General features: G+C 37.5%; 1 protein-coding gene across 2 annotated transcripts in view; it reads left to right on the top strand.

Moving 5' to 3' along the window:
- Nucleotides 1-22,136, top strand: part of ECT2 (epithelial cell transforming 2) — a 31,186-nt gene that overhangs the window by 882 nt on the left and 8,168 nt on the right. For both annotated transcript variants that reach the window (XM_049801790.1, XM_049801789.1), the window contains exons 2-21: nt 1,848-2,001; nt 3,027-3,106; nt 4,258-4,440; nt 5,010-5,099; nt 6,148-6,255; nt 7,460-7,533; nt 7,686-7,816; nt 8,815-8,930; nt 9,128-9,190; nt 9,582-9,804; nt 11,368-11,504; nt 12,188-12,307; nt 14,099-14,167; nt 15,138-15,248; nt 16,291-16,387; nt 17,126-17,207; nt 18,142-18,220; nt 18,409-18,528; nt 19,880-20,018; nt 21,538-21,692. In XM_049801790.1, the coding sequence (XP_049657747.1) occupies nt 1,872-2,001; nt 3,027-3,106; nt 4,258-4,440; nt 5,010-5,099; nt 6,148-6,255; nt 7,460-7,533; nt 7,686-7,816; nt 8,815-8,930; nt 9,128-9,190; nt 9,582-9,804; nt 11,368-11,504; nt 12,188-12,307; nt 14,099-14,167; nt 15,138-15,248; nt 16,291-16,387; nt 17,126-17,207; nt 18,142-18,220; nt 18,409-18,528; nt 19,880-20,018; nt 21,538-21,692 (2,307 nt within the window). In that variant the 5' untranslated portion in view covers nt 1,848-1,871. The remainder of the gene's footprint in view (nt 1-1,847; nt 2,002-3,026; nt 3,107-4,257; nt 4,441-5,009; nt 5,100-6,147; nt 6,256-7,459; nt 7,534-7,685; nt 7,817-8,814; nt 8,931-9,127; nt 9,191-9,581; nt 9,805-11,367; nt 11,505-12,187; nt 12,308-14,098; nt 14,168-15,137; nt 15,249-16,290; nt 16,388-17,125; nt 17,208-18,141; nt 18,221-18,408; nt 18,529-19,879; nt 20,019-21,537; nt 21,693-22,136) is intronic.

Below are 22,136 nucleotides of genomic sequence, written 5' to 3'. Positions count from 1 at the left end.
CCAAAGATACTATGAAGTTCTGTGTAAGTGTGCGTTCATACACGTGTTGTTAGGTATAACAACAGCAGCATGACAGGAATGATATCGCTGTCTCAGTCTTTTTAAAAATAATCTGTAGGATTTACTTTTAATGGTACTCTTAACTGGCGGGGGGGGGGGTTGGCTCATTTTACTTGTAACTGTCTGTGTGGTAATCATTATTAACAATATGGTTTGACTCTTCCAAGATTATGCTTCTCTCCACCCTCACTGCCAAAGAAGTGGTAATTGTGTAACAGTTCCCTGTGGTACCTTCATAACCTTCTGGACAGGTGATCCCTAAAGACTTTATGGTTAAAGCTACTTTCTCCTCTTGCTAGATCTTAAGCTATTCTGAGATAAACTAGCTGGGTGACTGGGACTTACTGCTAGGAAACTTAATTCTGTGGAGCCTCCATAGCTGTGTGTGATGTTAAAATGGCAGCTAAGGTGGCAATTTTGATGACTGAATATGCCTAGAATTACGATAGATTTGTAGTGTTGACTTATTGCTCATCACTATAGTAGGAACTTACTTGATGTATTAGGAAGATGTGAATCCTGTCCAAGAGTCTCAAACATGATCCCCTAAAATCTAGAAGATAAACTCTTTTCTATGTTGCTGTTATGCCAAAACACCCGTTGTTTTTTTTCTTCGGATTTTTACTTTGCTGTGTAATAAGACTGGCATTGCACAACTTGAAAAATAGTATGTGCAGTTCTCTAGGGGTTTTACTACCTTGTCAGTCCTCTTTCAGAGAGTGCTTTAATGTGTTATTTGGGGGGCTGCTCTTTTAAAGGGGCATTTACAGTCATGAGGAGAATAACTTCAGCTCAAGCGATACAGAGGGTTGTTATACTGCAGCAGTTCAGATACAGTGCGTATTCTAGGTAACTTCTGCTATCACAGTGCAAATATTTAAATGTGTGTGCATGATGAATCACAGGAAATGCATGCTTCTTGCTTCACACACAAAAGAAAATGTGCTACATGTTGGCCAGGTGTCTTGGAACAAATTTTCTGGTACAAGATTCAGGTAGCTACCTGTCACGTACTGGAAAGGCAGAAATCTTATTCCTCTCATTTTGTACAAGTTAGCTTGATGCGCAGGGAGAGCACAGATATATTCTATCTGAGTAGACAGAAGACCTCTTTATCTGATGATGAAGGGATCCTTCTAGTATAGTTATATTTAACCTAGGACAAGAGACTAGATCATATGAATAGACATATATATCCTTATTAGCTTTGCAGATATGCATGCTTTTTGAGAAACCTAATTTTTCGTTGAGTAAATACTGCTGGCTTTACTTCCTGGGTGGTCATTTTTATGCAACCACAGTAACTCTAGCCAGTTGACCTGAAAAATCAAATTGTAGCAAGCTGCTTTGTGTACCCTAATTCTTCTGCTAATGTTTCACTTTAACAATGCTAACCTTGGTCTCAAATTTTGCTTATAATAGTTTATCACTGAAGCAAACAAGTGCTTTTAGTTTGTTGGTGTTCTGTGATGAAACTTTAAAAAATGAACACTAGAGTTAGTACTTCCCTGCTGCTCAGAGTTGAAGTACCCTCTCTGCAGCTTTCTGTGTAAATAATTTCTGTGCTAGGCAGCCTGCTCAGAACCATTTCTGTAACAGGTTTGTTGTCAGTCCTTCCTACCAATTGTGTGACTCCTAATACTCTTTCAGAACCACTCTTATCCGTGTGAGTGGTCTAAATGTTTTGTTTTCAGAAGTCTGAAGTTACTTCTGACTATCGTGGTCATAGAGCTCTTATTAACGAGCTTTTTGCAACTGTAGCTTAGTTTAGCACATCTATCTTCTAGCTGTTGAAGAAACAAGACATAATCATGGCTGACAACAGTACGCTGGTGTCTGAAACCGGGAGGAGCCTCTTGGCTGATTCTTCTGTTCTTGATTCAAAAATTATAGAAGCCTCCAAAGAGAATGCATTTCCTGGATCTGTTTTGGATGTTGAAGGTAACGGGAGAAGCTTATTTTAAGACTACTATGTTTTTGTAGTGACTGATTAATTCGTACGTATTTAGTTCTTTTGAAAGACGAAAAGCGCTTTGCTGAACTACAGAATTGTATGTAGGGTAGCCAGTATGGAGTTGGTTTGATACCCTTTCAACAAAAGAAAGGAATTGTCTTAATTTTTAACTCGTCTTGTTATAAAAATTAGGGGTTACAGTCATGAGGTCAAATACAGAAGATGAGTCTTCTGGCTGATGTATAGAAAACTGTTAGTTCCATTTGATGGCTCTTCTGTGGAATAAATCATTCCAGGTTATATTTTGACACTGGTGTTTGGAAACGACAGCTGCTCTGTTGTGTATGGGTAGACCTTAGAGAGATGAATAGTCTTGAGCTTGAAATTAATTCAAGAACATATCTTGAAATGAAAAAAACCAACAGTAGCCAAAGTTCAGTGGCAGTCTTCTGGTGCAAATGACATGGAGCAACGCTTGTCCCTTCCTCCTAATATTTTGAAAGCTTATTAATACATGGAGAAAAAGAACAAGATATCGAACTTCAGTTCTAATCTTCCTTGGTGAAACTGAGCAGTTACTAGGAAGTAATGAGCATTGTCAGCCAGGAACTCAGAAACTAGAAAAGATACTAGCTGTCTGTTTTCCAGCAAGTCTTGGTATCTAATTCTGCTAGAAACATTAAGTCAATAATTTTGGTGGTGTTATGTCTGGGTTTTTTAAATTTTATTTTTAATTTTTTTCTTTTTCCTCTCACTGGCTCTCCTTGCATGAATTGCAGGATCTTGTTTCACCATATACAAGAAAGTTTAGGCTCTGTGGTCAGTTGGGTATGCCTTAATTAAGGGACAGGCTTTTTGAGGTAACATTTATTTTCAGGCTTGTTCCTGATAAACAGGGTATCTTGAAAGGATGCAGTCTGCCTGTATTCTTCTATATTTTATTGCTTGATTTAGACCTAACGTGCATTTTTCTATTAAAATACGAATATTATCCTTGTTTCTCTATAAACAGAAGAAATGCATCAAATAGAAACAAGAGTGGTTTTGGTTCAGGAAGCAGGGAAACATGAGGAGCTTCTGAAAGCCTTGGAGGTATGTGGGTCTAAGATAAAACAGTCACTGGAATGAGATGGTATGCTTTTAGACTTCTAGTGACCAATTTGGTTTTGTACTAAAGTTCTCCTCTTCCACAGACCATTAAGATAATGGAAGTACCAGTTATAAAGATAAAGGAAACTAGTCCTGGTAAATCAGAAGAAAAACTAATAAAAAGTATTATTCATATGGTATGTCATGCAATTAAGCACATGTGATTGCATGCAGCATGTTGTACTTCACTGGGACTGAAATGTGCACACGCTTTAATTTGTATTAATTGGGCATAATGGTCACAATGTATGTTAATCTGTCTGATGGTGTCACTTGGAGCTTGTCAAAATTGGCGCTTTTTTACAAACACTTTCTCAAATATGGAAGTACTATCTGCAGCTCTTAATTAGTGGTGCTTTCTAACAGGGGTAGAAATATTGATGGAGACATTCAACTGCATGCTTGTATTGAGTCAACACATAAGTTTTTGCTATGAACTGACTTTGTAATTGGTTAATTGACTTCTCTTTCAATTGAAAGCTCCATTTAAACTTAAGTGTAAGAAGTCGTTCTCTGTTTCTTGATGTGAAAAACCTAGAAAATAAAATTTGGAACTAATGATTGAAATTGAAACGGACCAGATTTTTAGAACCCTTAAAAATACCAAGCAATGAACAAAATCGACTTCTATTCTTTAGATCTTATGCAGCACGGAGCTTGCTGTTGCAAGCTGGATACTACTTTTTAGTAGCATCTGGAAGTACCTTAAGCTGTTCTGACAGTCTGAAATTTCATTTCTCTTTTGTGCTTAGTTTGGTGGTTTTGTTTTGGTTTTGTCCTTTTTTCTATCTGTAGATATTTCCAATACTATACTGTCAGTGTGAACTGATACATGAACTACTAAAGTAACTAGCATTCTTGTCCTTCAGAAGCAGGCATTGCTTGAAGACATTTTTTTAGGTGCAGTTCATAGCTATTCTTATGCTAGCGAACAGTGCATCTTGTTCAGCTTTCACAAATCCTAAGAGCCTGTCTTTGTTTAAATCTGAACTATACATTTTTCTAATGGTCCAAAATAAACATCAGTTGAATTTTAACTTTGGTGTAAGTATGTTGCCTGAATAATGCTTTCCCCTTCATCCCCATACATCAAGGAAATTAAAGTCCCCTACATAAAGACAGACACAATAGAAGAACTTGGAGATTCTGATTCCCCAGAATTTGAGACTATCTTCATTGTATCAGACTTCCAAGATTCTATCTTTAACAAGCTCTGCAAAGCAGATTGCCGTGTCATTGGACCTCCAGTAGTACTGCACTGTGCACAAAAAGGAGAGGTATGTGCTTTCTGTTGAAAATAGCTGAGTAGCTCTCTGGTGCAGTGAGTTCGAAGTACGAAGTGTTCAAAATAAAATCTATTTTGCTTTGTCAATCAATCGTAAATAGTCTTAGCAAGAGAATTTTAAGAAAAGCAAGTTTCTAATACCATGTTAGAATATTGCATGTAGTGAGAAAGCACAGGCAGACAGTAGTAAGGCTGCAATTACTGCAGTAGTTGTGGGAGTTGTTGACCCACTAGTTGGGATTGTGCCATTAGGAGAAGCAGCATACAAATGATGCTCCAGCAGATGCTTGATATTTCCAAAGGTTGTCACACAGAGGGGATGGATTGGGGAGGGGAAAAAAAAAAAAAAGGATGGAGCGCTACCTGTGGAATTTGGAGATGCTCTAGTTACTTTATTAGAACACTGGCAGGTCTGGAACTGCAGTATAACTGAGTACACAGACTTGGACTAGTGTCTGATGCATTTTAATACTAGGAACAATAGTATTGTATGAACGTTAATGATAAAAATTTAACAGAAGCAATATGCTTTTGACTAATAAGCTTACTTCTTGCTTTCAGCCTTTACCTTTCTCCTGTCGTCCACTGTACTGTGCAAGTATGTTGAACTTGGTACTGTGCTTTACAGGATTCAGAAAGAAAGATGAATTAGTAAGACTTTTTTTTCCTTTGGATTGATAAAACTATGTTAAGTTTATTTTCAAAATACTCTTCTATTCTGTCACTCATAGGGTTTAACCATGACTGGAGCTCGTATGGGGGGAGTGAATTGTTTGTTCTTTTGTGTAGTTGCATGTGCACAGGCAGTGATATTTGAGGATGGGAACAAAACTGTTTCCATGTCCAAGTCATTTTGTCCATGCTGGGTCTGGTTACTTTTTTGCTGGGTAACATTAAACAGGTCTAATTTAGCAGGGCTTAAAGATTGGTAGATTGAGGCTTCAGCTAGGATGATATTTACCCAATAGTGTCCACTTATTTGTACAGGTAGTAGTGTGGTCAAATAAAGCTTTGTAGTCCTGTTCAGAGCATTTGCAGACATGTTACCTTGCTGCCATGCTATTTTGCTATCGTGCTATCAGGACTTTGGTCTTGACATATCTAGGTATGAAGTGGTTTGATACTCTAGCACTTTGCTTTTCCATTCCAGTGATGCAGTTGGCACCTAATTTCCCTGTTGGACACCTGGGAATCAACAGTATGGCTCCACATCTTCATCTGGGGCAAAAAACCAAACCCAAAACAAAAGCCTTTGCCTAGTGTTAGGTATAATTAGGTTTGATCTGCTAGATTCAAACTGAACAAATGGCAATTTTATGTAAATTCTGGCAATTGTCCCTTCAGGTAGAGTTGACTAAATCAGTGAGGAAACCATGCTTCAAATCTATTGTGTGTGAAAAGTTGAAGGCATATGTATGATTATGACGAGAGTACTGGTGGCTTGGGTAGACTTCCTCAAGCTACATAGCAAGGCTGTATTAAATGTTAAGAAAAAAAGTTAATAGTTCTTTTGCTTTGTCAGCTATATCTTCCCCTGTAGATGTGAACAAGTTTTAAGAACAAATCGGAGCATTTCTATTCCTAGACATTTAACATAGCCTCCTGTAGCTTGCTGTGTAAACTATTTTTGAACTGCTCTCACTCTGCACTGTACGCTTCAAAAGATATACTGAAAACTTATTTCATCTTTATTTTTCAGGTTAAGCTAGTGACCTTGGTCCATCATATGGGTGGAATTATTCGAAGGGACTTTAGCTCAAAAGTTACACATCTGGTGGCTAACTCGACGCATGGAGACAAATTCAGAGTATGTAAGCTTGAGCTGATACTTCATGGAAACTTTAGGAATTTGGCTTTTGTAGACTAAGTCTGTAAATTATACTTCAGCTTGTAAGTTGCTGCATTTTTTCCTGTACTAACCACAATGACTTGTAATGGTGAGCTCATCTCTGGTGTTGAGCTTTGACATGTTTTTGTCTCTGTTAGAGATCTAAGTAATATAAATTGCCTGAATGCAGAGATTTTGAAATAGACAAGTATAGTAAATAACAAGAACCAAAATGTTTCTTAAGTACTGATGTTATCAGTACTTAAGATACTTAAGCCATTCATGTACTGATATTATTGGTACTTAAGATGTTGATGAACAATTGTTCTTCAATGAACAAGTGTTTATGTATCAACATACCTGCTTTTTCTGTCCCTCCAAACCATAAACTTTGAGGTACCTTGCAAAAAACTTTAGTACTCAATTTGTGTGCGTCTTCTTTCAAAAATTATTTTTAACTTGCTATGTATAAGTGTTCAAATCATACCTTATGTATAAATATATGCGAGGTTTTTGTTTGTTTCTGGCAACACCAGAAAGGAATCCTTCAGGACATGTATGTCCAGTTGACAAGTAATTACAAATTTAGAGGTTTTTTTACCATGGAATATGACATAGCAATGCCTATGTCCCTTGACTCTCCCTTGTTTGAATTGTTAGTAGGCTGTTGCTTTTTTCTTAGTCTGTCTTTCTAATCTTCCAGTTGGAAGAGAAGACCAGCTTTCTAATTCTGTTCAAACACTCATTTCTGCCAACTCAAAGGGAAAAATTAGGAAAACTTTACAATCTCTCAAGCAGTCATGGAAGTTACCTTTGGAATAGTTGCTTCCTCTTTGGTAAAAGCATGCTAGGATATTTGTTGTCATACAAAGTATCAAAAGCAGAAAAAAGATCCCATATTCCACTGGAACAGAGATTTGGTTTTGTGAGCGATGAAGGTGGTCAGACTAACAAAATGGTGCACTTGTGAGTAAGTGTCAAAATAGCTATTGATCTGATCTCCTACTTGCTGAAGAATTAATACATTCTAACTCTTGGGAGTTACAGTTCTTGAAGGAATATGTTCACTTTTTGTAGTATATGTTTAAAAAAGTAAAAGCAAGGTTACCAATTTTTCTTGGCATGGGAAAGACTTAAATGGAAATGCTTACTTGGTACAACCTGTGCTTTTCTTGTTTTGTAGATTGCTGTAAGTCTTGGTACTCCTATTGTGAAAGCTGAGTGGGTTTATAAGGCTTGGGAGAAAAGGAATGAAATGTAAGTGTTTATTTTCCTTCAGCCTGAACGTTGCATCCTGCTCACCTGTAGTGTTGTGAGCTTTTGTTTAAATAGTGCTGTAGCACTGATTTAGTGACCTTTTTGTGCATCTCTTTTTTGTTTGTTTTTCCTTTTTTTTTTTTTTCTTTCAGTGATTTCTGTGCAGCTGATGATGACTTCAGAAATCAGTTCAAGGTTCCTCCTTTCCAGGATTGCATGTTAAGTTTCCTTGGATTCTCTGATGATGAGAAAGCTAACATGGAAGAAATGACAGAAATGCAAGGTTATTGTTTATGAAAGTTGACCTGTGGAAAGAATGGGGTTTATAGCTGATGAATACTTCAGTGAAGCTGAAATGCTGGATCATGAATACTCTTCAACTTGGAGAGCTATAAATTAGTTTTTAGGTGTCGTGTGTGTGTGTGTAAGTTCTGGTAGCTGTGGAAGACTTCAAACTTCCTAGGCTGATTGAAACTAGGCAATTTAAAAAGAAGTAATTATGGGATGCTTGAAGATATCCTGGAGAACTTGCTACGTAATGTGTATATTCTGCGTCAGTTTTCATAATCACTTTTGTGGTATGCATCTTTACATAACTCACAGAAAGCATCCACAACTTTGATATGAATCATCACTGGTAAAACACTTGATTGGAAGTGTTCCATTTTGTGATAGTGTAGTACAAGATTAATAATCACATTGACACTAATGATGGAACAGATAACTTAAAAGTCTCCAGCCTTATATTGCTAGAATTGCATGTAACAGAACTGTAGAGATGGGAATGGGGTAAACTGGTACGCTTTGTCAAAGGAGATGACAGTTGACTGGGTTTGATTTTTTTTTTTTTTTTTTTCTTTTCCTTTCCCCTCACCTGTTTGCCTAAAGCTACTTATAATATTGTGACATGCACAGGTTCTAGCTTGTGGTTGTCTTTAGGGTAAGTATTCCTGGCTTGCTGAAGAAACAAGAAAAGCTTTCCAGAAGAATATTGTATTTATTGCCAGACAGGTTTAAGAATCCTCTGAACTCCAGGCACTCTTGACTTTTCAGTGTGTACTGTACTACTGCGTGCTACATCCTATTTCCTAAAAGCTATCCACTGCTGATTATATCCAGGGTGTTATGTAAGTCCAACAACTGATCAGCTCACGGAATAGTTCATCTCTCTTTGGCTCTTTTTTCATTAATGATAGGTGCCACAGAACTTCAAATGAGCTACTGATTTCTAACAGTAATATTCTTCAGTCTTGCTAACTTGCCTTTTTTTTTTTTATCTAGGAGGACATTATTTACCAGTTGGTGATGAAAGGTGTACGCACTTGGTGGTTGAAGAAAGTACAGTAAAAGATCTTCCCTTTGAACCTTTAAAAAAACTTTATGTCGTAAAGCAAGAGGTTAGTGCTGACAAATTTTGGAAAGAATATTGCTATGTAATACTCAGTATGTGAGATATTTTTTTCCCCTGAATAAACCACATGTTTGCACTTAGTAGGCCAACTGCCTTACTATTATATGTATTTTTTTGAATATTTTTAACTTCGGGTGAAGCACTGTAATGTAGTGTTAATGTGTGTTTTCTTTTTTCCTTTAGTGGTTCTGGGGAAGCATTCAAATGGATGCCAGGGCTGGAGAGTCCATGTATTTATTTGAGAAGGTATGTTGAACTCTCTCACATAATGTGTAGCATGTATTTGGTGGTAAAATTAGCATGCATGGTAGTATGCATGGGGCCAGAGATAAAATGTTTTAAAGTAGCATTTTAAGTTCTAGTTAATTCATTATAAATTCTATACATAGAATACTAATTTGGAAGAAACTTTTTTTTCTGCTTCCCAAAGGTTGAACTTATTTTTTGTCAAACAAAATACTAATGTGGCTTCCACTTTCCAGGAAAAAAAAACCAAAGGGGGGCTTTGCTCTTTTTCCCTTAGCTTCCCTAAGAAGACTGGTGTTGTGTGCTGGTCTCTACAATTAACTTACCTTTGCACTGACTTGAGCTGGACCCGGTGGGTAAAAACACTAAAATAGACTTTCTTTTACTACAGTCAGAGAGTCCTGGCCTCAAGAAGTCTGTGTCATTACTTTCTCTGAATACTCCAAACAGCAATCGCAAAAGACGGCGTTTGAAAGAGACTCTTGCACAACTGACCAGAGAAACAGACATGTCGCCATTCCCTCCTCGGAAGAGGCCATCAGCTGAACATTCGCTTTCTATTGGGTCCTTGCTGGATATTTCTAACACTCCAGAGTCGAGCACTACCAGTGGAGGTAGAGCTAAAAACTTTCATTCAGACATACTTGCAGTGTTTAAGAGCTCTCCGCATACAAGCGCTAACAGTAGCGGTAGGGAAGTCTTGCAGGTTTTGCTACAGATTTGCTAAGTTATTCCAGGCTTTCGCCTTTTCGAAGTGTGCAGAAAGCAGAATTGGAGCGAAGAGTTCAGACAGAGGCCAGGCTGCCTCTTGTCATCACAGTAAGCATATTCATATCTGAAGGAAAAGATGCAGAGTTGATAAATATGAAGTACAGTACAGTGTCACTCTAAAACGCTTCAAACACTGTGCTGAAAATCTGCAGCAAAAAAGAAACGTAGTTAACAGTAAATCATCTAAAAACCTCTCCGGTAAGGTACTTGGAGAAAGGAGGACAAAGATTCTTTCCTAAAGGAATTAATGGGAAAACTCTTGCAAAGCCCACTCCTGGGTCTTTGGAATGTTCTATTGAGGTAACAGTGTTTGTGCCAGCAAACTGTCATGTCTAAAACTTCACAAGAATATAAATTGCCACCTGGTTTTGATGAGTTAACTAGCAAAGAGCTTTTAATATCTCTGCACATGCCTCTTGTGGAAGAGCAGGCACTGCAAAATTTTGGGTAAGTCAAAAGCTAATATCCAAGGCTTAAAAAAAAAAAAAAGCGCCAGTTCCATTATATAGAGGAGGTAACTGCAGTTACTACTGCTTTAAAAAGGCCCCTATATACAAGTCAAATAAGAAGTCTCAGTGAGGCACAACCTGTAAGTGATAATTCAGAAGGAATACAGGAAAAATCTGCTTAGTCTCAAAGACCAGCTTTCTTAGATTGTGCTGGCACACTTGTAACCCCTGGGATGGAATTTTCTTTTAATCAACATCAGCAGACGGTTTCAGAAAAAGTGCTATTTTGAAAACAACAGGTAAGGTACTTATTTCATAGTAACTGTGATAGTAATGAACTTTGACATCAGAATGAGTGAGTATAGGTCTCTGAGGTCCAATACATGAGCAAGTATCTAAAACTAATGGACTGTTCCATATCCACCTTGGCTTTAGCTTTAAGAGAAATTACTACTTTGTGTCTTCTCCCCCAGGATGAAATATAAGTGTTGCATGCAAGGACTGATTTTAATAAATGGTTTTGAGCTACATACCTAATGCAAATTTGGTAGGCAGCTGAAAGGTAATTGCTTACATAGCAAAGTGAAAGTAGAAAAGTATTTTTATACACAGTGTATGTATAAATAATCTTAGGCACCTAATCTTCACTTCCTACTAAACATAGTAGGGTTAAGTCATTGACCTGCCCATGAATGGCTTATTAGTTTCAGACTAATTTTGATGAATAATATATTACTGTTGTTCTATCATTAAGCTGTAATAAAGCAAGCCATTTTCTAGAAAGAGCTCTGGTAACTATAGAATAACCTACAGAATAGCCTTTAAAAAAAAAAAAAACCACCAAAAACTATCTTTCCTTAAAAATTCTGAAGGTTGTTTTTTTTTTTCCTGTCTTTGAGGGTGAGCTTTTCTATTGTGATAAAGCTCTATTTTCTTTTGGGAATATCTCTTCATCAGAAACACCAAAACCCTGTGCAAGGCCTTCCAAAAACTCAACTCCTCTTCCACTGAAGCAGTCTGCAAGATGGCAGGTTGCAAAGGAGTTGTATCAGACGGAGAGTAACTACGTTGATATTCTAACGACAATCATTCAGGTAAGCTGGTTTTAAAGCAATTGTAGGTCAATTGTAATAAGACACCTAATGTTTACATGAATGATTATTTTCAGGTTGTGATCTGCAGGCTTTTGAGGGCTCGGGTGCATCAAAGGTTTGTAAAAAGATGACAATGTAAACAGTCTCATGTAATTTCACTGACATAAAAATGTTTAGTATCTGTTAATAATAAAGGTTGGAATATACCATTTCTAATCTGGGATCTGCAGTGGAATTGCAGTTTGTATGGAAAATCCAAGCTTCAGGAAAATGGGATCTTCATGACTCGATTTTTAAGATATTAGTGAATAGAGAGAGATGGCAGGGAAAAAAACTTGTTTTAATTATTCCAAGAAGAGCAGAATAGCAAACAGCTTACAGGAAGAGTGCAATTTCTAGAAAGTCTGTTTCTATTGCAGCTGATAATCTACTTAAAGAATGAGGTAAGATGTGTGTGAGGAGAAAGGTAGATGAAAGAGGGTTATACTGTAGTGATGTATCAAACTCCGTGTTTGTATCTTAAAACGACTCCGTTATAACCCACTCTTGCTAAATGGGAGTATCTCAAGATTTTGACTGCACGAAATTATGATCTGGAAGGAAAACACTGTTGCTTTCATAACTATTTCTAACACAATGTGTGGTGGTTGGGAGGGTATTAACTTTTTTGTCTTCTTCATCAGTTATTTCAAGTTCCGTTGGAGAAGGAAGGACAACTTGGAGGACCAATCCTTGCACAGGAAGAGATTAAGACCATATTTGGCAGCATTCCAGATATTCTTGATGTGCATACTAAAATCAAGGCAAGCTGCAACTTCTTCCCTGCAGGGGAAGCCTTGATACCGACTTTGAATCTTTTCTGCATGCTTTAAGTTCTATCTGCGGGATAGGTTTAGAGTCATCCTGGTGCTGTTACATACTGTTCAACCTGTGGAATTATGTGCAAATCAAAAGTATGCTTTAAGATTTAACACTTATTTTTAAATATCTGATGTCTGAGTACTGTGTGTGTAACTAATATTACCGTTTGTGAGCTGGCTTCTCCTTTTCACATTTTAATACTACTTCTTGTGGGAGGTTTTCTGTAACTGATATAAAACTGGTCAAAAGGGCCAGTGGTATCAAATGGTAGTCTAACTCTCACAAGTGCTTATAAAATACATGTTTCTATTAAAGCAGTAAGCAAGGGCTCTTGGAAGGATAGCTAAAGCTATGGAATTAAAAAAAACAAACAAACAACAAACCAAAACAAAAAACAAACACAAAAAAACACCAAACAAACCAATACCCAGCAAAACTAAAAAATAAATTGCCCCTGGTGTTTTCCTGGGCTATAGACATGTTCATATAAGGACACTTCTACCGTTCAGTAGGAAAAACTAATCCCTTCTTAAATGGCTTTGAACCAATTGTCAGAAACTACCAGCTCATAAATCTGGCTTGCACTTCAGCCTCTGAAGCAGTTGACCTGGTACTGAGGCCTAATAATAATTGATTAGAATTCCCTGTGAGATTTGCTTTCTTGATTTTATATTTTTATCTGGATTGCAAGCACTGTCTGAAGTCATCTTTGGGTCTCACAATAGACTATGATGCAAGTCTTTCTCAAATATGAAGTCATAAAATCTTCAAATAATGGCATATGTCTGCTGCTGTCTGCATTTCATGGTAGGCTTTTAAATTAGCGGGACTTGCAGACTGCTTGTAACTCAGTGGTTTAGGTTTTTTGTTGTGGTTTTTTTGTTATTGTTGTTGGGTTTTTTGTTTGTTCTGTTTTGGTTTTTTTTTTTTTCCCCAACCAGTGGGATCCAGTCCAGCTAATCACAATAGATATTGATATGTGCCCACTGAGACCGAGATGCAAGTAAAGCGTGTGTGTCCTTGTGTCAAGTAGGATTCACCTGCAGCATGCAGCGTAGACAGAGTTGCTTAAGCGTAGTGGTTGTGTTTTCCTTCATCTTCGGTGTAATAAAGAGAAGTGGCAGCAACAAACCAATATTAATGGTGGATCCTTTTCACTTAAGGTGAATCGTGAACCTTCAGCTGTGCCCTCCCATCCCTGTTATTAGCTGACAGTGTATAAGCTTGATCCTTCTCAAGCTGATATAGGCTTAACAGCTTGCTCGCACTTTCCTTGACACCCTGGTGCAGCAAGTGAGGGAAATCTATGCTAGTTCTATTTCAATCCTATCTTATGGACTTAAGAGTCTTATATTAGCAGTGCACTCTTAATTAGAATTGGTTCAGCTGTCTTCTGTGTATGCTTTTTAAATAATCATTTGGGAAATGTTCTGTAGTGTATTGGACACAGCCGTGTTATCTTGTTGCAGAGTTGGCTAGTGCCGATACACTGCTAGGCTCTGCTTGGATTGATTCAAAACTATGTATTCAGTAAGCCAGAGGTCTTGCTTTCAGCTCTCGGTAGATTGAAGGGGTTTACTGTGAAATTGTACAGCTTTTAGGATTGCCCGTTTTGTCATCATGGAAACGCACAGCTAATTATATGTGTTTGGCAGAACACTGATCCCATCTTGAGCTTTATGCGCTTCATTTTCATCTTATTTTCTTCCCCTCCATCCCTGCATGTATTCTAGGAAGACCTGGAAGATCTTATGATGAATTGGACTGAAAGTAGAAGTATTGGTGATATCATTCTTAAATATGTAAGTTTCTATTTCTTTTTTATGCATTAGAGCTATTACCTCACCTTACAAATAATCCATTTGTAGGAGCTAGCAAACACAAGAGAAGCACTACTGAGCGAGAAAGAACGCTAACTTGTATCGTATATTCTGTTTAGACTTCTAAGTTGAGTTAGATGATATACTTTGTATAGGTAATCCACATTAAGTGTATGTGTCTCTTTGCTTGAACGAGAGGGTAAAACTCCAGATAGATACAGTTTGAAACTGTAATTTGCAAAACTATAGATATGCTTTTTACTTGGACATTTGAAGGGGCTCTGCCTGTAACCTTAGCTATCTGCTGCCTCTGATCAATAGTAAATAACTAAGAAAATAACTTTTCACGGAAATTTCTTGTGTTCTTCCTTCAAGACTTGAAATGTGTAAGTGAATAAGTAGTTGTTGTTTTCCTAAATACAGAATGTGCAGAACAGGAAAGCTAGATCTGGGACTGCAATGCATTTTAAGATAAGTAGTCTGCTAGGTATCTTGTGCTTTTGCTGACCTGGTCATTTTGAGGCAAATCGTGTTTGGTGTTCAAAAGTTTTCAGTCTAAGGTATTGCTTCTGGTGGTTTGGTGCCTTTTAAAGGTGATAGCAGTAACTAGAGAAAATACCGGTCTGAAATTTCCAAAATTCTCGCCAAAAGCATCCTGCTAGGTGAGAATCTGCCTTCTACTTGAGCAACTCAGCAGCTTCTAAGATTGGCGCATGTGTACTTGATGTTTTTGAGAGCAGTCTGCATTTAATCAGCAGCATAGAATCTTGGGCATCTGGCATGCAAAAATGTCTTAACTTGTTCTGTGAACACACATGGGTTTACAACACATTTTTTTATTATTATCTATTGAAATGTGCCTTTGAGCAGCTTTGTATGGCTCAGGGCGTATGAACATATGTACAATGCTACATAATATGTAAAGCAGAGCCATAACAGTTGTTTCTTTCAGTCAAAAGACTTGTTGAAAACTTACCCTCCATTTGTGAATTTCTTCGAAATGAGCAAGGAGACTATTACTCGATGTGAAAAACAGAAGCCAAGGTTTCATGCTTTTTTAAAGGTAAGTGTCTGCAGAACTAAGTTTTTGAGTAGAACATGGAGACCATTACAAAGTAAACTACTTAATGCAGTAGATGTAAGAATGTGGAGTTTTGGAAGCTTGGAGGAATGTGAACATCTCTTGGTGAGACAGAAATAGGAAGGATTTGAACTTCAATCCCTCGAGCTCCTTGTAAGACTCTTTGATAAGAAGTCCAAGTTCCTCCTCTGTTACACAACTTTTAAGGTAGTTTAATTATATGCATTTGTTGCTGGAAAAAGTGCATTTTGATTACCTTCTCCCAAATAGGTGTCTTCTCTTTTCTGTAAAGATAACTAGAGCTACTGCTTTTTATTGGTCCCCCTCCCTGTGTTTAAAAGACTTGTATTTCTGAAATAGCTTTTAACTCGCTTTCAGCAGCTGTGAAGTTCCAGGGAGGTAGAATCTCTTAACAGTCTTGTGACTAATGAATAGGAGTGTAACAGTGGAGATCTAACAGGAAGATGGTCTTCAAAGAAAGAGTTATCTGAAGATGAGTCTTAAGACTCTTGAGCTCTTCAGATAAAGGTATATAGTTGATTATTAATGAAGTGTAGCTTTAAGTCCTCTTCTGTACTCAACAAGTGTCTCTCAAATAGTGGAGTAATCAAATGACAGATTTCAGCTCATGTTTTCTGAGGTACCAGGAATTATATTCAAATATTGATATCTAAAAGATGGGGAAATGAATAAGAGAACAGGCCGTCCCCTGTCCCACTCCATGTTAGCGTTAGCATCTGAAACAAGGACTGAGGGGTTGATAATATGAACAATTTAGAACTAGAAATTCTGAGAACATGAATCATGTGATAAATACTGCACAGGTTTGAATATAATGTGTTTTTAACATGATCTGTTAATGACTGAGTATCTGTGGTAAATGATTCTCAAACTTTTACTGTGATGCTAGTTTCAAGGAAGACCATCTTTCTCCTAGTTTGTGATTTCTGGGTTTTTTTGTGTGTGGAAAAAAAAAAAAAGTAGTAGTAAGAATTACTTCCTTTCTCCCCTTTCTTTTCCCCAGATAAACCAAGCTAAACCTGAATGTGGCCGCCAAAGCCTAGCTGAACTCCTTATCCGTCCAGTTCAAAGGCTTCCTAGTGTTGCCCTACTACTAAATGGTAATCTAGTGATGGATTTATTTTTTTTAATATAAGTTTGTCTGTGAAGACCAAAATAATGTCTGCTTTTTGTCATAATTAGCAACAGGTTTTCTCATATAAAACAAGCCTGATTGTGGGAGTTAATCATGCTTAATGGCAGTCAGCAAGACCAATTACTGAAGAAAGCATACTTTTGGCTAAATTTCACTTGTTCATATGTCTGCAGGATACAGGTAGAGGAAGAGTTTGCTCTGACAAGTTTTGTCTCTTCAAATACCAAATATAACTGAGATTCAAATGCAGCTAGCATGAACTAGAGAGCAATTAGTATTGACAAGTCATACAGCTTCATGTGTTCCAGCTGGTATCAACCACTTGCTGTAATAGTGACTACATTAATAAAAATAATGATTAAAAAAAACCACACCACCACCTCCCTTTGCTTCAGTTAGAAAAAGACTTTTATGCTTGTCTCTGCACTTCAACACAAAGAGCTCATGGTCTTGTTGATTATTTTTTTTAATAGTTTGAGGGCTTGGTTTTGTGTTGTAGGTGGGTTTTTTCTTAATGAGATGCAAGGACAATATTGCTGCTCAGCCTACTTCCCCACTTAATCAAGGCTATTTGGACTCCAGGATAGCTGTGACTTCTTCAGTCATCTGACTTACAGTTTAAACTTGATTTTTTTTTTTCATATTTCTTTTCAGGCACTTGTAATGTGTGTGGGGTTTTTATTTATTTATTTTATAATCGTAGATATTAAGAAGCATACAGCAGAAGAGAACCCAGACAAAATAACTCTAGAGAGAGCTATTGAATCATTAAAGGAAGTGATGACGTAAGTGATGCTCATTCTATGCACCATGCTGTTATACACTGTTTAGATCTCTGTTCCTTTTAAATTGCTCTTAGTCTGGTGTTGCCTTAACTTTAGTCTCCAAGTAAGTATGCATAATTGTATGTGTTCTTAAGTCTCTTTGTCCACTGTTGTCACTGGCATTTTGTGACCCGGCATTTGAAGCAATCTGTGGTGTTGTTACCCAGCACTTCTACCTGGACCTCTGCTGACTCCCTGCCTCGGCATGAAGCTGAACCTCCCGAGTCCTCTCTTCTGTTCCAATTCTAATTTCTATCTATTCCCTCCAGAGTAGAAGAGATGTGTTTTGTCTTTAAATCTTACTTCTATGCGTATATCCACTGAAAGGACTGGTTTCTCTTCTGGTCCTGTATTAGCTATTCTTGGCACAATTCCACGAGTTAATTAGCTTAAAGCTGAAGCTGTTTAGATTGTAAGTCTCGCCTCTTTTTGAAGTGTAGCGTATGTCTCCAGCAATGAGACCTCCTGTATTAATTGGGTAAATGTTTGTCTGATTTTAACAACAACTTTTAAATTGTAATTATTCTTGCATCTGCTTCTTGGTGAGCTGCAGTCCTGACTTGTGGGGATAAAATGCAGGCTGTGAAGAACTGCATTGGGTTGGTCTGTAGTTCAAAATCTTATGGGGCCGGGGAGGGGAATTAGGTATTAACTGAATGGTGTGTCAACTACTGATAACATGACAAGAATATTGTTTTAGGTTCTGAAGTTTCCGATGCACTTAGCATATGGTATTTGGACACTTCAGTGAGCAAGTGTGGTTAATTTTGTGTTTTCCAGTGCTGCTGTGTGAACTGTATCTCTGAATGTTTAGCTTCATTATTTTTGTATGTCTTAAATACAGTGCACTCATTGTTGCATGATGTTGAAGATAAATATCGTATGCTTCCCTTAGACATATTAATGAAGACAAAAGAAAAACAGAGGCACAAAGGCAGTTCTTTGACGTTGTCTATGAAGTTGATGGATGTCCAGTAAGTAATTTCTCTGAAGCTGCAGACCTGTAAAATGACTGTGCACTGGATTGCTCCCTTTGCAAAAGTATGTGAGGTTAAAATGCAATGGTGCTGGTTTAAACAGATTTCCAGTGTTAAGTTGTAAGCAAGCAGTAATCCAGCCCTTGAACTAAATGCTTAATGAGCTTTTTGCTTCTGTTGCTTAGGCCAATCTCTTGTCCTCTCACCGAAGCTTAGTTCAGCGTTTGGAAACTGTAGCACTTGGTGATGACCTCTGTGACAGGGGAGAACAGGTCACGCTCTTTCTGTTCAATGACTGCCTAGAGGTAAGATGGCAATATAAGTATGTCTCATAAACTGCATTATAATAGGCTTGACACTACATATGAATATAAACAAATAAAATTTTAAACTTTGAAGCAGAATTCTAAGTCATGGAAGGCTGATAGCTCAACACATGCTGATGTTGCCTTTCCATTAGCTATTGTATAAGCCAACACAAGTAGCTAGTCACTTCTGGATGGTTGAGAGGTATTAGTGTAGCCTTTAATGTCTTGCAGCCAGATAAAAAAATTAAAAGCAGCTTAATATGTTAAGAAATAAATGTTTATCTGAATAGCATTTTGAGTAGTACCAATGGATGAAAAAGTGCTGGAGTTTGCTCAGCAGGATGCTTGTCCTTTTAAAGTTTAGTCATATTTAATGTGAGTAAATCGTGGGCTTCTGGGGTAGATCTGTCTGTACTTAGGCCACAAAAGAATAAAAAATATTTCACGTATTAAATGCCTTAGACTAACAGTATGTTAGGAAAAACTAGGAGGGAAAGGTAATCTAACCTGGTTTTGGAGGCACTGAGGTTGTAAAGGACACTGTATGAAAGTACTTTTTACTGTCTACAGCAGTAAAGACCATTGTCTTCATGGAAGACTGACGCTAAAATAATAAAAAATTAGTGCTGTCTTAAGCAGCACTTAGAGACAAAAGCTTATTGTTGTGACTAGTGAACTCTTCCTGGGAGTGAAGTTGATGCAGCTTCATCACTCCTTGGGAAAGGAAGGAAAGGAGAGTGAAAACACTTTTAATAAAGCTTCTTGGCTTATCTCTTGTACAACATACAAGCAACCGAAGATACCTTACTTAAAAAGCATGTAAGATACTTACATGTTAATGCAAAGTAAAAACTGACTGACCAACCTCCATGGCAAAACCCACTTGATGGGTGCAGGCACAAGCAACAGCAAATGATATTTCTAGGACATAACACACCACAGCCTAAGCTGGCTCATGCACATAGATGTTGTCTTTTCTGCTTAAATCTAGACTACCTTGTGGTAGGTGTCAAAGGGCTCTTGCTTGTTACGCAGGGTAGAATTAAGGTCTGTAATGCAAAATTATTTCTCCTCTTGAAACCTTTTTTTTAAAATTTTTTTTTTTCTTGAGGTGAGTGTATTGATGTTAAGTAACAAGTATTGCTGGGCTGTAGACGGTGAATAGTGAGATAAATGAGTTCCTTCAAGATTTATGTAGTAAATAGAGTAAAATACTCTTTAGACTATCTTTCTGTAGCAAGGCTTTCTGTGCCTTCCTGTATACTAGAAGGTAAAAGAGTAGAAGAGAAACAAAAAAATGGCAATAGACCTTCTAACTTTAACCTCTTTGTTTTCTATTTTACTGTAGATAGCAAGGAAGAGGCATAAAGTTATTGGTGCTTTCAAGAGTCCACATGGCCACACAAGGCCACCTGCATCTCTCAAGCATGTTGTTCTCATGCCACTCTCCCAGATCAAGAAAGTCCTAGACATCAGGGAGACAGAAGGTCTGTATGTTTTGATATGCTATGATAGCTGATGAAAGAGTATAAAGGATGAGGGTCTGCTGTTGTGAGATAGAATGCTGAAGTATATTTGTTGTATAGTATGTTAGGTATGTGATTTTATTATAATCTTCTGTTTGAAGTTCTGTATGAGCTTGAGAATTCCTTACATTCACACCTTTTGGCTTTTCAAGAATCGCGGTAGGATGCTGAATTTGGCAGAACTACTAGATGGCGTTAGCATAAGCCAACCAAATGGTAGTGTGAGTTAAACAGACTATGCTTGACAGCTCTGGATTTACAAAATAAAAACAAAACCCCCACAACTTCAGTCCAGAGCATTAGACTGACCAGAGACAAGTGCTGTTGCCGTGAAACCAAATCTTCATTTAACTGGTGATAATGATGCTCAGGAGGAGCTGTGCTTAGCATCTTAAAAGAAAGATTTAGATGATTTAATTTCTCTGGCTGCTTTGTCATACTGAAACTGTAGGGGTTTCACTGAAGTAATGCATTGCTACAGCAGCAGAACTCATGCTGCAATATTGTTCCAGCCCTCATAGTGGTGTCTACAGAAGTCTAGACAGACTAGTTTCTAGATCTATACCCTAGGAAGATAGATTTGATATTTCACTGTAGGTGATGGTATGCACATCATACTTGTTCTGCTTTATGTTCTCTGAAGCACTTGAACATAGAAACCCAATAAAAAATAGAAATGGCAAAAAGGCTAAGTGGTAAATGTAGTGCCTACCTGCATTTTTGAAAGGTACTTTAGGGTTTCTCTTTTAAGAATTCTCTTTAAATTACTGTGTAACACTTAAGTTACTTTGGGACTTGGGTCATGGGAGCCATTTGTAAGTATACCATTTCATATTTGCTAAGAACTTCAGTATGCAAATCTTGGGAGAGGTCAGCTACTCTTATATACACTCCCTTACAGGACTCATTTTCTAGTGCTGCTTTTCTAAATTGGTTAGTGTGATTCAGCTGTGTTTGCTGTAAAGGGGTATCAGCAATGGATTACTTTTGTGCTATCAAGTGAGCAATTTCTGTCAAGTTTAAACAGTAAAACTGTTGTAACTTGCCTATTTTAATGTGTCATATATAGTACTGATGTCTTTGTTGCTTTTTTGTGCTTTACAAAATAGGGTAAATGTTTTCTTTGTTCTCTGTTGATAAAGAAATGATCTGTCCAACATGTCATGAGTTAGAGAACGAAATTGATATTTACTGCTGTATCCAGTAAAGACTGACTAGTCTGCAGACTAATTTGGTGAATAAACAGCTGTTGCATGAACAGCTGATTGCAGCCTCTTGATGAAGGATGTAGACAGAACTTGGTGCTCTGGCAAGTGATACAACAGCTATCATGTAAATAAAGATAAAATCCTTGCACAAAATCATATTGTCCCTAAATCTAGCTCCTGGCAGATGGAGGGTTAACTCTTCTGAAGGTTCCCCCCTGAATTATAAGAAAAATTATTATTCTGTCTTTTGCCTCTTTTTGAAAAAACTGTAGATTGCCATAAAGCTTTTGCCTTAGTTGTGCGGCCGCCTACAGAACTGAACAACAAGCTACTCAGTTTCCAGATGACAACTGAAGAACCTCCTAAAGAAGACTGGTTGAAGATGTTGTGTCGGCACGTGGCTAACACTATATGTAAAGCAGATGCAGTAAGTACTCTGGAACTGTGTTGCTGATTGGAAATATTTCTCTCTTTTTGGCTTGAAGCATATGAAGCTGAAGAACTTGTTAATAGTGGACATGCTTGAGGTGAAGTAGAGCAGAAAACATTTGTGCTAGCATGTCTGCAAATGAGTGGTTAAAACGTGGAAAAGGAAACAGCCTGGAAGTTATCTTCTACAGAAGTTAATTACTTAAAAATCAAGAATCAAGCCCTTCCCCCATCAAAGATAAATTATAAATAATTTAAGCTCTGCACTGCAGATCTAAACAGAATTGTCTTCAGCTTGCTGTTTTCACAGCTATGTTTCAATTTACAATCCCAGCATTGTGGATCGTATGTTTTGGTTTAACTGTGTTGGGCTGAATTCTTTGTTCTATACCTTATTTGGATGGGCACCATAATGTAAGAGATGTGAAGCATCTTCCTTTTG

This window comes from Accipiter gentilis, chromosome 6, assembly GCF_929443795.1.
Source record: "Accipiter gentilis chromosome 6, bAccGen1.1, whole genome shotgun sequence".
Classification (NCBI taxonomy): domain Eukaryota; kingdom Metazoa; phylum Chordata; class Aves; order Accipitriformes; family Accipitridae; genus Astur; species Astur gentilis.
This window is presented reverse-complemented; position numbering and strand designations above follow the sequence as displayed.